Consider the following 14988-nt stretch of genomic DNA (forward strand, 5'->3'; position numbering starts at 1 on the left):
CATAGCTAATCAGAAGAACTATACTACATTTCTAGTTGGCGCTATTTGCTAATATTTTTATTACACCTACTAGATATTGGGACAGGATCTTGGCGATGGGAATACCCCTTTTAAGTTGGTATTTTAATTTTGTCCTTTTGGAACATTCTGGATCTTTGGTTGAGTTTTCACCGTCTCCTGAGAACACGTTGCACTCGGAGATGTAATGCAGAACTGAGGCCGTAAATGTCGACTCCACCTCCCCTTTAATTTGTCAGAAATTAGCAGGGTAATTAAAGCTGTACAGGTAGCAATGGAATTAAGATGTCATGTCCTGAATGGAGGACGTCTGCGCTGCTGGGGAAAGGGGCATAAAATAGGATCTGGCGGCTGATTCTTGTGGCGGCTGATTCTTGTGGCGGCTCCTCCTCATCATCAATGATGGCTGACGTTTCGCTGCTCGGCGTCAGTGTAATCGGAGCTTTTCCTTTCCTGCATTTTTTTTCTATAGTGAAACCTGAGTCGGAGGAGAAGTTAGCTACTTCCTCTGTCACCGATATCATTGGACTACATCTCCCAGCATCCCTTACTTTTCACGTTTGTAAGAAAACTTTATTCGCACTACACTACAGACGCGGGGGCAGGAGGTTGAGGGCAGTGCGGATAGGAAAGGGCCTTCTGGGGCCGGTGACTGTCGGTGGTCAGGCAGCTACTTCCTGTCCTGGCCAAAAATGAATGCCGAGGTGTCTTCATATGTGAGGGTCTCTCCATTCACTACTATGGTAAACAGAAGGTTTTGGGACCCCCCAACTTTCTGATATTTGTGGCATATTTTATGGCGGTGCTATAAAAGTCTTAAGGTGGGCTTGTCCCTTTTTTTTAAAAGGGGTTATCTCACCAATAACAGATAGTATATGATTAGTGGGGGCTTTCCCACCAATCCTAATAACGGGAGCTTTGTGTCGCCCCCTGTATGAATGCAGGAGTAGTGCATATGTGACCACCTACCGTATCTGCAGTATCGCTGCATTCACACTGGGGCACAGTAATCAGTAGGGGTCCCCAGCAGCCCCCAATTCATGTGTTTATCACCTGTCCTGTTATTATGGGTGGGCTAGCCCCCGTTAGAGGGTCTCTTATTATGGGTGGGCTAGCCCCCGTTAGAGGGTCTGTTATTATGGGTGGGCTAGCCCCCGTTAGATGGAGGAAATGGGGAATGTCTGTGTTCAAGTAGCGGTCACACCAGGGGGGCTCCTCATGGAAGTGGTGGAGCACAGCCCACTCAGCTGTTTGCCCAGGTCTACCCCCTGTGGGGAGTATCTGGTATTGCAACTCTACTCCCTTGAAGTGAATGGAGCTGATTTTACAAGGATCAGCCCAGGCTCGGCTGCACGTAGATCATTTCCTACTGGTATTACTTGACTGGCACGAGAAGAAAAATACTTTTTTAATCTGCAGAAGTTTTATTGTTGGAGGCCTTAACTCCTCCCAGTTACTCGCCTGCCTCCTGAACGCGGCCTGTATGGGTATGATGGACGCCGGACTCCCGATGCGCGCTACGTTCTGCGGGGTCACCTGTGCTCTGGACGATGATGGACAATTAACCATTGATCCCACTGCTAAAGAGCAAAAGGTCAGTATTGGGGGAAAGCACCCACCGCAAGTTTCATACTGCCTTCCCTGCCCACCGCCAGTTTCGTACTGCCTCCCCTGCCCACCGCCAGTTTTATAATGCCTCCCCTGCCCACCGCCAGTTTCGTACTTCCTCCCCCACCCACTGCCAGTTTTGTACTGCCTCCCCTGCCCACCACCAGTTTTGTACTGCCTCCCCTGCCCACCGCCAGTTTCGTACTGCCTCCCCTGCCCATAGCCTGTTTCGTACGGCCTCCCCTGCCCACCGCCAGTTTTATAATGCCTCCCCTGCCCACCGCCAGTTTCGTACTTCCTCCCCCACCCACTGCCAGTTTTGTACTGCCTCCCCTGCCCACCACCAGTTTTGTACTGCCTCCCCTGCCCACCGCCAGTTTCGTACTGCCTCCCCTGCCCACCGCCAGTTTCGTACTGCCTCCCCTGCCCACCGCCAGTTTCGTACTGCCTCCCCTGCCCACCGCCAGTTTTGTACTGCCTCCCCTGCCCACTGCCAGTTTTGTACTGCCTCCCCTGCCCACCGCCAGTTTCGTACTGCCTCCCCTGCCCATAGCCTGTTTCGTACGGCCTCCCCTGCCCACCGCCAGTTTTATAATGCCTCCCCTGCCCACCGCCAGTTTCGTACTTCCTCCCCCACCCACTGCCAGTTTTGTACTGCCTCCCCTGCCCACCACCAGTTTTGTACTGCCTCCCCTGCCCACCGCCAGTTTCGTACTGCCTCCCCTGCCCATAGCCTGTTTCGTACTGCCTCCCCTGCCCACCGCCAGTTTCGTACTGCCTCCCCTGCCCACTGCCAGTTTCGTACTGCCTCCCCTGCCCACTGCCAGTTTTGTACTGCCTCCCCTGCCCACTGCCAATTTTGTACTGCCTCCCCTGCCCACAGCCAGTTTCGTACTGCCTCCCCTGCCCACTGCCAGTTTCGTACTGCCTCCCCTGCCCACTGCCAGTTTCGTACTGCCTCCCCTGCCCACAGCCAGTTTCATACTGCCTCCCCTGCCCACTGCCAGTTTCGTACTGCCTCCCCTGCCAACTTCCAGTTTCGTACTGCCTCTCCTGCCCTTGTGAAGGTCATTTCGAGACCTGAACTATGGAAGTGGGTTCTAATGATAGCCGAGCATCTTCTCTAAGTGCATTTAATCATTTGATCGCCATGGTCAAAAAAAAAAAAAAGGTATCAATGGGGGACCCTCTGCTCCGATTGGTTCACTCGTCTTCCCAGCCTAAAATCCAGTCGAAAAATTGTCAAGAGATTGACGCCATCTTGCTTTGTTACCAGGAGAGCCGCGCCGTCTTGACGTTTGCCATTGAGAGCACGGAAAAGAAAATATTAACCGTTTCCACGAGAGGCGTTTACTCCCCCGCAGAGGTAAGTGTCGGTATACAGTCCACACAGCCGCCAATTGCTCTAATGTATCCCACCTCTCCCCCCAGTATAAGACCACCCTGATGTATCCCGGCTGGCGCCTATATTATTCCTCTCCTTTTTATCTTTTTCCGTCCACGTTGGCCTATAAGGATTTTGGGGTTTTTTTTGGTTTTTTTTTTTGGGGGGGGGGCAGGATGAGTTGTGGTTTTGGATTAACCATTCATTTTCCACGAAATTTGCAGAAAAGTGGGGGAAAAAATTCCAAGTTTAACCCCTTCATGACCCAGCCTATTTTGACCTTAATGACCTGGCCATTTTTTGCAATTCTGACCAGTGTCCCTTTATGAGGTAATAACTCAGGAACGCTTCAACGGATCCTAGTGATTTTTAAATTTTTTTTTTGTGACATATTGGGCTTCATGCTAGTGGTAAATGTAGGTCGATAATTTTTGCGTTTATTTGTGAAAAAAAATCGGAAATTTGGCGAAAATTTTGAAAATTTCGCAATTTTCAAATTTTGAATTTTTATTCTGTTAAACCAGAGAGTTATGGGACACAAAATAGTTAATAAATAGCATTTCCCACATGTCTACTATACATCAGCACAATTTTGGAAACACATTTTTTTTTTTGCTAGGAAGTTATATACATTTTTACAACAAAATTTACAAAACCATTTTTTTAGGGACCACCTCACATTTGAAGTCAGTTTGAGGGATCTATATGGCTGAAAATACCAAAAGTGACACCATTCTAAAAACTGCACCCCTCAAGGTGCTCAAAACCACATTCAAGAAGTTTATTAACCCTTCAGGTACTTCACAGCAGCAGAAGCAACATGGAAGTAAAAAATGAACATTTCACTTTTTAGTCACAAAAATGATCTTTTAGCAACAATTTTTTATCTTCTCAAGAGTAAAAGGAGAAACTGGACCCCGAAAGTTGTTGTCCAATTTGTCTTGAGTACGCTGATACCTCATATGTGGGGGTAAACCACTGTTTGGGCGCACGGCAAGCCTCGGAAGGGAAGGAGCGCCATTTGACTTTTTGAATGAAAAATTAGCTCCAATCGTTAGCGGACACCATGTCACGTTTGGAGAGCCCCCGTGTGCCTAAAAATTGGCGCTCCCCAACAAGTGACCACATTTTAAAAACTAGACCCCCCAAGGAACTTATCTAGATGCATAGTGAGCACTTTAAACCCCCAGGTGCATGACAAATTGATCTGTAAAAATGAAAAAGTACTTTTTTTCACAAAAATTTTCTTTGTCTCAATTTTTTCATTTTCACATGGGCGACAGGATAAAATGGATCCTAAAATTTGTTTGGCAATTTCTCCTGAGTACGCTGATACCTCATATGTGGGAACTTATCTAGATGTGTGATGAGCACTTTGAACCCCCAAGTGCTTCACAGAAGTTTATAACGCAGAGCCTTGAAAATAAAAAATCATTTTTCTTTCTTCAAAAATTATTTTTTAGAACGCAATTTTTTTATTTTCACAAGGGTAACAGGAGAAATTGGACCCCAAAAGTTGTTGTCCAGTTTGTCCCGAGTACGCTGATGCCCCATATGTTGGGGTAAACCACTATTTGGGCACACGTGAGGGCTCGGAAGGGAAGTAGTGACGTTTTGAAATGCAGACTTTGATGGAATGGTCTGCGGGCGTCACGTTGTGTTTGCAGAGCCCCTGTGTGCCTCAACAGTAGAAACCCCCCACAAGTGATCCCATTTTGGAAACTAGACCCCCCAAGGAACTTATCTAGATGTGTGGTGAGCACTTTGAACCCCCAAGTGCTTCACAAAACGCAGAGCCGTGAAAATAAAAAATCATTTTTTTCCCCACAAAAATCATTTTTTAGTCCCCAATTTTTTATTTTCCCAAGGATAACAGGAGAAATTAGACCTCAAAATGGGGGTTGTGCAATTTTTCCTGAGTACGCTGATACCCCATATGTGGGGGGGGGGGGGGGGACCACTGTTTGGGGGCTCGGAAGGGAGGGAGCACCATTTGACTTTTTGAAAGCAAGATTGGCTGGAATCAATGGTGGCGCCATGTTGCGTTTGGAGACCCCCTGATGTGCCTAAACAGTAGAAACCCCTCAATTCTAACTCCAACACTAACCCCAACACACCCCTAACCATAACCCAAATCACACCCCTAAACCTAATCCCAACCCTAACCATAACCCTAACCCCAACACACCCCTAATCCCAACCCCAATCCCAAACCTAACACTAATTCCAACCCTAACCCTAACTTCCGCACAGTTTTTGAAAAATTTCTTAGGTAAAACGTACTGCGTTTTACCTGCTGATTTACCGTGGATTTCCAGCGTTTTTTGTGCGGATTCCACCTGCAGTTTTACACCTGCGGATTCCGATTGAGGAGCAGGTGTAAAGCGCTACAGAATCCGCACAAACAATTGACATGCTGTGGAAAATACAACGCAGTGTTTCCGCGCGGTATTTTCCGCACCATGTGCACAGCGGGTTTGGTTTTCCATAGGTTTTCATGGTACTGTACACCTGATGGAAAACTGCTGCGAATCCGCACCGTGTGCACTTAGTCTAATTCTAACCCCAATTCTAACCCTAACCCTAGTGGAAACATTTCATTATTTTCCCTACCTATGGGAGTAATAAAGGGGGGGGGGGGTTATTTACTATTATTTTTATTTTGATCACTTTGATAGGGTCTATCACAGTGATCAAAATGTACCTCGAGTCAATGAACGAATCTGCCGGCTGCCGGATTTGGCGGTCGCAATGCACATGCGCCCTCCATTTTGGAAGATGGCGGTGCCCATTGGATAAGACCGATGGACGCCGGGCGTGACACTGGGACTCGGGAGGTGCGGGGGGAGCTGAGGACAGGATGGAGTGGAGAGGAGGGCAGCGGAAGACAGGATGGAGGGGAGGAAAGACCTGCAAACTGCCGCCACCGTCAGTCGGTGGTGGTGGGGCAGAGCGCGGTCTCCAGCCGTGGCCGATGATATCGCAGCATCTGCCATGGCTGGATTGTAATATTTCACCAAGTTTCATTAGTGAAATATTACGATTGCTCTGATTGAAAGTTTCACTTTCAACAGCCAATCAGAGCGATTGTAGCCACTGGGGGAAGGGGTGGGGGTGATAAAGCCTGCGCTCCTGTTCATGCGGGTCGGGTGAAATTTCGGTTAACCATTTCACCCGACCTGTAGGAACGCGATCATTCTGTTGCCAACATATGCGTCACAGGTCGGATTGGCACCGAATTTCATGACACATACGCTGCGTCACAGGAGGGGAAGGGGTTAATTGAAATTGCCCTGTACGGAGTGGGCTCTGCTCCATGATGGAAATGTCCGCCATGGAGTGTTAAGGGGTTAAAGGGTTGTCCAGTAAGTAACATGCATATCATTTATGGATAGGATAGATGACAAATGATTGGTGGCAGTTCCAGAAGTTGGTCTTCCAAAAAGTGGTTCCAAAGGTCACTGAAGCTTTACTGAGCGTGTGCGACCACCACTCTATTCACTGTCTATATGAGTGGTGGTCGCACATGCTCAGTAACCCGTTACACAGGAGACTTTGTCCAGTGGAGGTTTTCAGCAGCTGGAGCCCCAGTAATCATACACTTATCATCTCTCCTGTGGGTAAGTTTAGTGTATGAGACCTCCACATAGACCACCAGGCCCGAGGTCATCATCAGCAGCCGCTGGTGGACTGTTATATAGTAAGTGTTATTACAGCTTGGCGCCCGCTCAGGACATTGCAGCATTGTGCTGGTGTCTGCAGCCCTGCACGCTTCTCGGAGACCCGAGATGCTGCATAATGCTAATATCAATATTTCTGGACAGTCCTGGGCAGCCTCCAGGCCAGTGACTGATGGCGGTCTGGCAGGCTCAGTGTCTGCACAGTAATGCCGTCTGCCGCGCTCCACAGAGCACTGAAAATACGGCTGTCGGTGACCAATCAACAGAGGCGGCAGTCTGGAAGCCGCAAGGGCCCCTGGTTTATGCTGGGAAATGACGACACCTCTAGGACTGGACATCAGGAGAAGTTTACGATCTAAGGCTACGTTCACATTAGCGTCGCTGTTGCGGCGGCGACGCGCCCCTATGTTTAACATAGGGGACGCGTGCGTCTTTTTGCACGCGTTTTCCGACACGTGCGTCGTTTTAGACGCTAGCGTCGGACGCAAGAAAACGCTACAAGTTGCATTTTTCTTGCGTCCGATTTCGTCAAAAAACGACGCACGCGTCGCAAAACGCGCGCGTTTGCGCGCGTTTTTCCGTGCGTCGCGCGTTGCGTCGCCGACGCAGGGCGGCGCAACGCTAGTGTGAACGTAGCCTAATTAGTGCAGACGAGAAATACCAACATCCTTAAGACTGAACAGAGACTCCTGTGCCTCCAGGAATAATGTATGAGACCGAGACTCCTGTGCCTCCAGGAATAATGTATGAGACCTGCACCTCTGTGACCGCTCTGAGAGCAGAGACTCGCGGAGCGCTAAGACTGGAGCGCAGAGGCTTCTACACCTCTAGGACTGATGTGATATAGCAGAGGTTTAGAAACCTCTGGGACTTGTGCTCCGTCTTCTCGATTATGGCAGCCGGTAACATTCCTCTACATTGTATACGTGTGAATAGAGAAGCAGACCCCCAGAACTGGTGTATGAATGCCGGACACGCTCAGGAGTGACACACAAAAGTAGATTCTCTAGGACTTGTTAAGGAATTGACTACCTCTAGGACTGATGTATTAAGACACTGAAGGAAAAATATCAGTGACTCGCACACCTCTAGGATTGGTGTCTTGGGGTCTCGCACACCTCTAGGATTGGTGTCTTGGGGACTTGCACACCTCTGGGATTGGTGTCTTTGGGCCTTGCACACCTCTGGGATTGGTGTCTGGGGGCCTCGCACACCTCTGGGATTGGTGCCTGGCACACCTCTAGGATTGGTGTCTTGGGGCCTCGCACACCTCTAGGATTGGGGTCTGGCACACCTCTAGAATTGGTGTCTTTGGGCATCGCACACCTCTAGGATTGGGGTCTGGCACACCTCTAGGATTGGTGTCTGGGGGCCTCTCACACCTCTGGGATTGGTGTCTTGGGGCCTCGCACACCTCTGGGATTGGTGCCTGGCACACCTCTAGGATTGGTGTCTTGGGGCCTCGCACACCTCTAGGATTGGTGTCTGGGGGCCTCTCACACCTCTGGGATTGGTGTCTTGGGGCCTCGCACACCTCTGGGATTGGTGCCTGGCACACCTCTAGGATTGGTGTCTTGGGGCCTCGCACACCTCTAGGATTGGGGTCTGGCACACCTCTAGAATTGGTGTCTTGGGGCATCGCACACCTCTAGGATTGGTGTCTTGGGGCCTCGCACACCTCTAGGATTGGTGTCTGGGGGCCTCGCACACCTCTGGGATTGGTGTCTTGGGGCCTCGCACACCTCTAGGATTGGTGTCTTGGGGCCTCGCACACCTCTGGGATTGGTGTCTGGGGGCCTCGCACACCTCTGGGATTGGTGTCTGGGGGCCTCGCACACCTCTGGGATTGGTGTCTGGGGGCCTCGCACACCTCTGGGATTGGTGTCTGGGGGCCTCGCACACCTCTGGGATTGGTGTCTGGGGGCCTCGCACACCTCTGGGATTGGTGTCTGGGGGCCTCGCACACCTCTGGGATTGGTGTCTGGGGGCCTCGCACACCTCTGGGATTGGTGTCTGGGGGCCTCGCACACCTCTGGGATTGGTGTCTGGGGGCCTCGCACACCTCTGGGATTGGTGTCTGGGGGCCTCGCACACCTCTGGGATTGGTGTCTGGGGGCCTCGCACACCTCTGGGATTGGTGTCTGGGGGCCTCGCACACCTCTGGGATTGGTGTCTGGGGGCCTCGCACACCTCTGGGATTGGTGTCTGGGGGCCTCGCACACCTCTGGGATTGGTGTCTGGGGGCCTCGCACACCTCTGGGATTGGTGTCTGGGGGCCTCGCACACCTCTGGGATTGGTGTCTGGGGGCCTCGCACACCTCTGGGATTGGTGTCTGGGGGCCTCGCACACCTCTGGGATTGGTGTCTGGGGGCCTCGCACACCTCTGGGATTGGTGTCTGGGGGCCTCGCACACCTCTGGGATTGGTGTCTGGGGGCCTCGCACACCTCTGGGATTGGTGTCTGGGGGCCTCGCACACCTCTGGGATTGGTGTCTGGGGGCCTCGCACACCTCTGGGATTGGTGTCTGGGGGCCTCGCACACCTCTGGGATTGGTGTCTGGGGGCCTCGCACACCTCTGGGATTGGTGTCTGGGGGCCTCGCACACCTCTGGGATTGGTGTCTGGGGGCCTCGCACACCTCTGGGATTGGTGTCTGGGGGCCTCGCACACCTCTGGGATTGGTGTCTGGGGGCCTCGCACACCTCTGGGATTGGTGTCTGGGGGCCTCGCACACCTCTGGGATTGGTGTCTGGGGGCCTCGCACACCTCTGGGATTGGTGTCTGGGGGCCTCGCACACCTCTGGGATTGGTGTCTGGGGGCCTCGCACACCTCTGGGATTGGTGTCTGGGGGCCTCGCACACCTCTGGGATTGGTGTCTGGGGGCCTCGCACACCTCTGGGACTGCTGTATTGGAGCCTTGCACACCTCTAGGATTGGTGTCTTTGTGCATCGCACACCTCTAGGATTGGGGTCTGGCACACCTCTAGGATTGGTGTCGTGGGGCATCACACACCTCTAGGATTGGTGTCTTGGGGTCTGGCGCACCTCTAGGATTGGTGTCTTGGGGCCTCGCGCACCTCTAGGATTGGTGTCTTGGGGCCTCGCGCACCTCTAGGATTGGTGTCTTGGGGCCTCGCGCACCTCTAGGATTGGTGTCTTGGGGTCTGGCACACCTCTGGGATTGGAGTCTGGGGGCCTCGCACACCTCTAGGACTGCTGTATTGGAGCGTTGTGGTGGATGCTGGTTTAGTTCCCGCTTCCTCCTCTCTTGTGTTTATTCCATACTCCTCTGCACTGCAGTAATTAGAGATTGCTCCCCTCGCCTGCCGGCAGTCGTCCCCTCTAGGTGGCCGGTGGATCATCAGAATCATCTCTTGGTAATTGACTGCCCATTTTATCACATTCGTCATTTCCAGGCAGCACACAGCTCTGCAGACCGTGCAGTTTCCTGCCAGCTCTTCCCAGCATGTAATTGACCAAATGCTCCACTTCTCCCTAATGTGACGAGGTGTCTGCGCAGTGAGGCAGGGATATGGCCGGCTGCCCCCGGCCTTGGCTGCTGGTTATACTTGAGTGAGGTACGAGGAAAGCTGGGCCTCAGTGTCGCACTGCCTGTGCTGATTGGGGATTGTCAGTCTCTTTAGGGGCCATGCCCCACAGACTGGGGTGAGTGATAATGTCCATTTGTTTATTAATATATTTCCAGGAGGAACAACAGAGGAACAATGTTAAAAATCAAATGCACTATAATAGTTCTACCTGTGCCGACCGTACAGACATCCTGCATTACCGTCATCCTCCACCCCAGTGTTTGGCGACATGTCGCCTCCTCCGTGCTGTCGCGCACCTCTCTACTACCCCACGTCCACACACCGCACGTCTGGCTCTGCTGCTCCGTCCTGTCCTTGTGGGTTCTCAGCTGAGACGGTGCCAAATATCGAGAAGATTACACTCTGCAGATATTAGGATCCCAGGTGGTGGAGAACGCAGCGCCATTATTTCTGACTCTTTTTTTTCCATCTCTGTACAAATCTCAGTCCCAGCTGGAGAGGATCTCGTATCTTGTCTGATCGCACGTCTCTGGTGAATACTGATGTTACTGGCGGATTCCTGCCTGTGGCGGTGCCGAGTCCATGTCCCATAGCGCCCGGCAGTCAATGTCACCCTGCAGTGATGCCTCATATCTGCCGTATGTTACCCCATAAAATGAGGATATCCATGTCCCACACCTGCCTATATTACCCTATAGTGGGAGGATATCCACGTCCCACACCTGCCTATATTACCCTATAGTAGGAGGATATCCATGTCCCACTCCTGCCTATATCACCCTAAGTGGGAGGAGGATATCCACGTCCAACATCTGCCTATATTACCCTATAGTAGGAGGATATCCACGTCCCATATCTGCGTATATTACCCTATAGTGGGAGGAGAATATCCATGTCCCACATCTGCCTATATTACCCTATAGTGGGAGGATATCCACGTCCCACATCTGCCTATATTACCCTACAGGAGGAGGATATCCACGTTCCACATCTGCCTATATTACCCTACAGGAGGAGGATATCCACGTCCCACATCTGCCTATATTACCCTACAGGAGGAGGATATCCACGTCCCACATCTGCCTATATTACCCTATCGTGGGAGGATATCCATGTCCCACATCTGCCTATATTACCCTACAGGAGGAGGATATCCACGTCCCACATCTGCCTATATTACCCTATAGTGGGAGGATATCCACGTCCCACATCTGCCTATATTACCCTACAGGAGGAGGATATCCACGTCCCACATCTGCCTATATTACCCTATAGCGGGAGGAGGATATCCACGTCCCACATCTGCCTATATTACCCTATAATAGGAGGACATCCACGTCCCACATCTGCCTATATTACCCTATAGTGGGAGGATATCCACGTCCCATATCTGCCTATATTACCCTATAGTGGGAGGATATCCATGTCCCACATCTGCCTATATTGCCCTTTAGTAGGAGGATATCCACGTCCCATTTCTGCGTATATTACCCTATAGTGGGAGGAGGATATCCACGTCCCATATCTGCCTATATTACCCTATAGTGGGAGGATATCCACGTCCCACACCTGTCTCTATTACCCTATAGCGGGAGGAGGATATCCACATCCCACATCTGCCTATATTACCCTATAATAGGAGGATATCCACGTCCCACATCTGCCTATATTACCCTATAGGGGGAGGATATCCAGATCCCACATCTGCCTATATTACCCTATAGTGGAAGGATATCCACATCCTACATTTGCCTATATTACCCTATAGTGGAAGGATATCCATGTCCCACATCTGCCTATATTACCCTATAGGAGGAGGATATCCACGTCCCACATCTGCCAATAGGAGGATAGATATGTACGTCCCACATCTGACATCTGCCTATATTACCCTATAGAAGGAGGATATCCACATCCCACATCTGCCTATATTACCCTATAGTGGGAGGATATCCACGTCCCACATCTGCCTATATTACCCCATAGAAGGAGGATATCCATGTACCACATCTGCCTATATTACCCTATAGAAGGAGGATATCCACATCTGCCTATATTACCCTATAGTGGGAGGATATCCCTGTCCCAGATCTGCCTATATTACCCTATAGAAGAAGGATATAAACATCCCACATCTTCATATATTACCCTATAATGGGAGGATATAAAATTCCTACATCTTCTTATAATACCCTATAGTAGGAGGGTATCCACGTCTCGCATCTGCCTATATTACACTATGGTGGGAGGATATCCTTGTCATATCTTACATTACCCCATAGTAGGATATCCATGTCCCATATGCCCCTTTTGTTAGCCTATAGTGGGAGGATAGCCATGTCTCATCTATCACTTATGTTACCCTATACTGAGAGGATAGCCGTGTCTCATGTACCCCTTATGTTACCCAATAGTGGGAGGATATCCACATCTCACATCTGTCTATATTACTCTATAGTGGGAGGATATCCTTGTCAGATATGCTTTGTTACCCTATAGTGAGAGGATATCCATGTCCCATATGCCCCTTATGTTACCCTATAGTTGGAGGATATCTATGTCCCATAAGCCCCTTGTGTTACCCTGTAGAAAGAGGATATCCATGTATCTTCTGCCGTATGTTACCGTATAGTGGGATGATATTTATGTCTCATATACCCCTTATGTTACCCTATAGTAGGAGGATAGCCATGTTTCTTATACCCCTTATGTTACTCTTTAGTGGGAGGATATACATATTTCATGTCTTTCGTATGTTGCCCTATAGTGGGAGGATATCCATGTCTCACATACCCCTTATGTTACCATATAGTTGGAAGATAGCCATGTCTCATATCACTTATGTTACCCTATAGTAGGAGGATAGCCATGTTTCTTATACCCCTTATCTTACTCTATAGTGGGAGGATATCCATATTTCATATATGTCGTATGTTACCCTATAGTGGGAGGATATCCATGTCTCACATACCCCTTATGTTACCCTATAGTGGGAAAGTAGCCATGTCTCTTATACCCCTTATGCTACCCTATAGTAGGGGGATAACCATGTCCTATATGCCCCTTTTGTCACCCTGTAGAAAGAGGACATGTATCTTTCGTATACCCCTTATGTTACCCTGTAGTAGGAGGATAGCCATGTCTCATATACCCCTATGTTACCCTATAGTGGGAGGATAGCCATGTCTTATATACCCTTAATGATACCCTATAGTAGAAGGATAGCCATGTTTCATATCTGCCTTATGTTACCCTATAGAAAGAGGATAGCCATGTTTCATATCTGCCTTATGTTACCCTATAATAGGATAGCCATGTCTCATATACCCTTTGTGATACCCTATAGTAGGAGGATAGCCATGTCCCATATACCCCTATGTTACTCTGTAGTAGGAGGATAGCCATGTCTCATATACCCCTATAGTAGGAGGATAGCCATGTTTCATATCTGCCTTATATTACCCTATAGTAGGAGGATAGCCATGTCTCATATGCCCCTTATGTTACCCTATAGTAGGAGGGTAACCATTTCTCATATGCCCCTTATGTTACCCTATAGTAGGAGGGTAGCTATGTCTCATATGCCCCTTATGTTACCCTATAGTAGGAGGGTAGCCATGTCTTGTCTATCACTTATGTTACCCTATAGTAGGAGGGTAGCCATGTTTCATATCTGCCGTATGTTACCTTATAGTGGGAGGATATCCATGTCTCGTCTATCACTTATGTTACCCTTCAGCAGGAGCAGAACGTTGTCTTTCATCTCCTGACCCCATGTATCGTTCTCCGTCTGTCAGCGTCGCCCTGAGGAGGGAAGGACAGTCATGTTGCCTTGTCTTCTGCTGTCGGTGTGTTTTAGTTTCCCCCTCTGTTTTCTCTCTCCTTATTTCCGTCCCCCTCCTTCCAGGCAGCCGGAGTGAGAGACAATTTAATAAAATGATGTTAAGAGAATCATTAAAATTGAACAAATAGCTGCGTCTCCCCGTGGCAGTTCATAAAGTGAGCGGGTAGAGGACGGGAGGAGGCGGTGGGCGCGGGGAGCCGGGGGGTTTAATAATGTGGCGCTGTCTCTTCTCTCCCCAGCTCCAGCAATGTATCGCAGCCGCCCAGCTCTCAGCCCAAAAAATCTTCCACTTCTACCGGGACTCTGCCAGGAGGCGATACTCCAAATCCTAGCGGGGGCGACCAGTGCACCGTGGCGAGGAATGACGACACCTCATCGGACTGAATTTTTTTATTTATTTTTTTTTCTCCTATAACATTTTTTGCAGCGTTTTTCCTAATAAAATAAGCAAAGCTTTGGAAAAAAAAATCACGTCTGTTTCACTCTTTTTTTTTTTTTTTTTTTCATGCGTTTTAACACATTCAGTGCAGATTTTTCCATACCATTGTCTCTTTACCCCATCCTCACCCGTTCCCCCCAAAAATGCAATAGATTAAAAAAACAACAACTCTGCTTTAGGCCAAAAAGGTACCGCAGGTTACAAACAAAAAACACACAACTTAGGCATGCGATTTTAGAAATTTCATTCATTTTTATTCCTTTTTTTTTACGTGGGGGGAGGGGGGAAGCATCAAATGCGCTATATCTGAACAAGCCCTACTATTAAAAGTGGAAATTCCATATAAATTAGTCATGGTAGGATGTGAAAGGGGTTGTAAACAATAGGAAAAACATGGCTGCCTTCTTCTAGGAACAGAACAGCGCCCCTTCTGTCCACAGGTTGTGTCTGGTATTACGGATCA

General features: G+C 49.6%; 1 protein-coding gene across 1 annotated transcript in view; it reads left to right on the forward strand.

Annotated features, from left to right (window-relative positions):
- The window catches only part of EXOSC5 (exosome component 5), a 31784-nt gene extending 17230 nt beyond the window's left edge, over positions 1-14554 (forward strand). Inside the window, exons 4-6 of the mRNA XM_069746621.1 lie at positions 1472-1612; positions 2903-2992; positions 14326-14554. Of these exons, the coding sequence (XP_069602722.1) occupies positions 1472-1612; positions 2903-2992; positions 14326-14418 (324 nt within the window). The 3' untranslated portion in view covers positions 14419-14554. The remainder of the gene's footprint in view (positions 1-1471; positions 1613-2902; positions 2993-14325) is intronic.
- The last annotated feature ends 434 nt before the right edge of the window (positions 14555-14988 follow it).

Source organism: Ranitomeya imitator, chromosome 2 (assembly GCF_032444005.1).
Source record: "Ranitomeya imitator isolate aRanImi1 chromosome 2, aRanImi1.pri, whole genome shotgun sequence".
Taxonomy (NCBI): domain Eukaryota; kingdom Metazoa; phylum Chordata; class Amphibia; order Anura; family Dendrobatidae; genus Ranitomeya; species Ranitomeya imitator.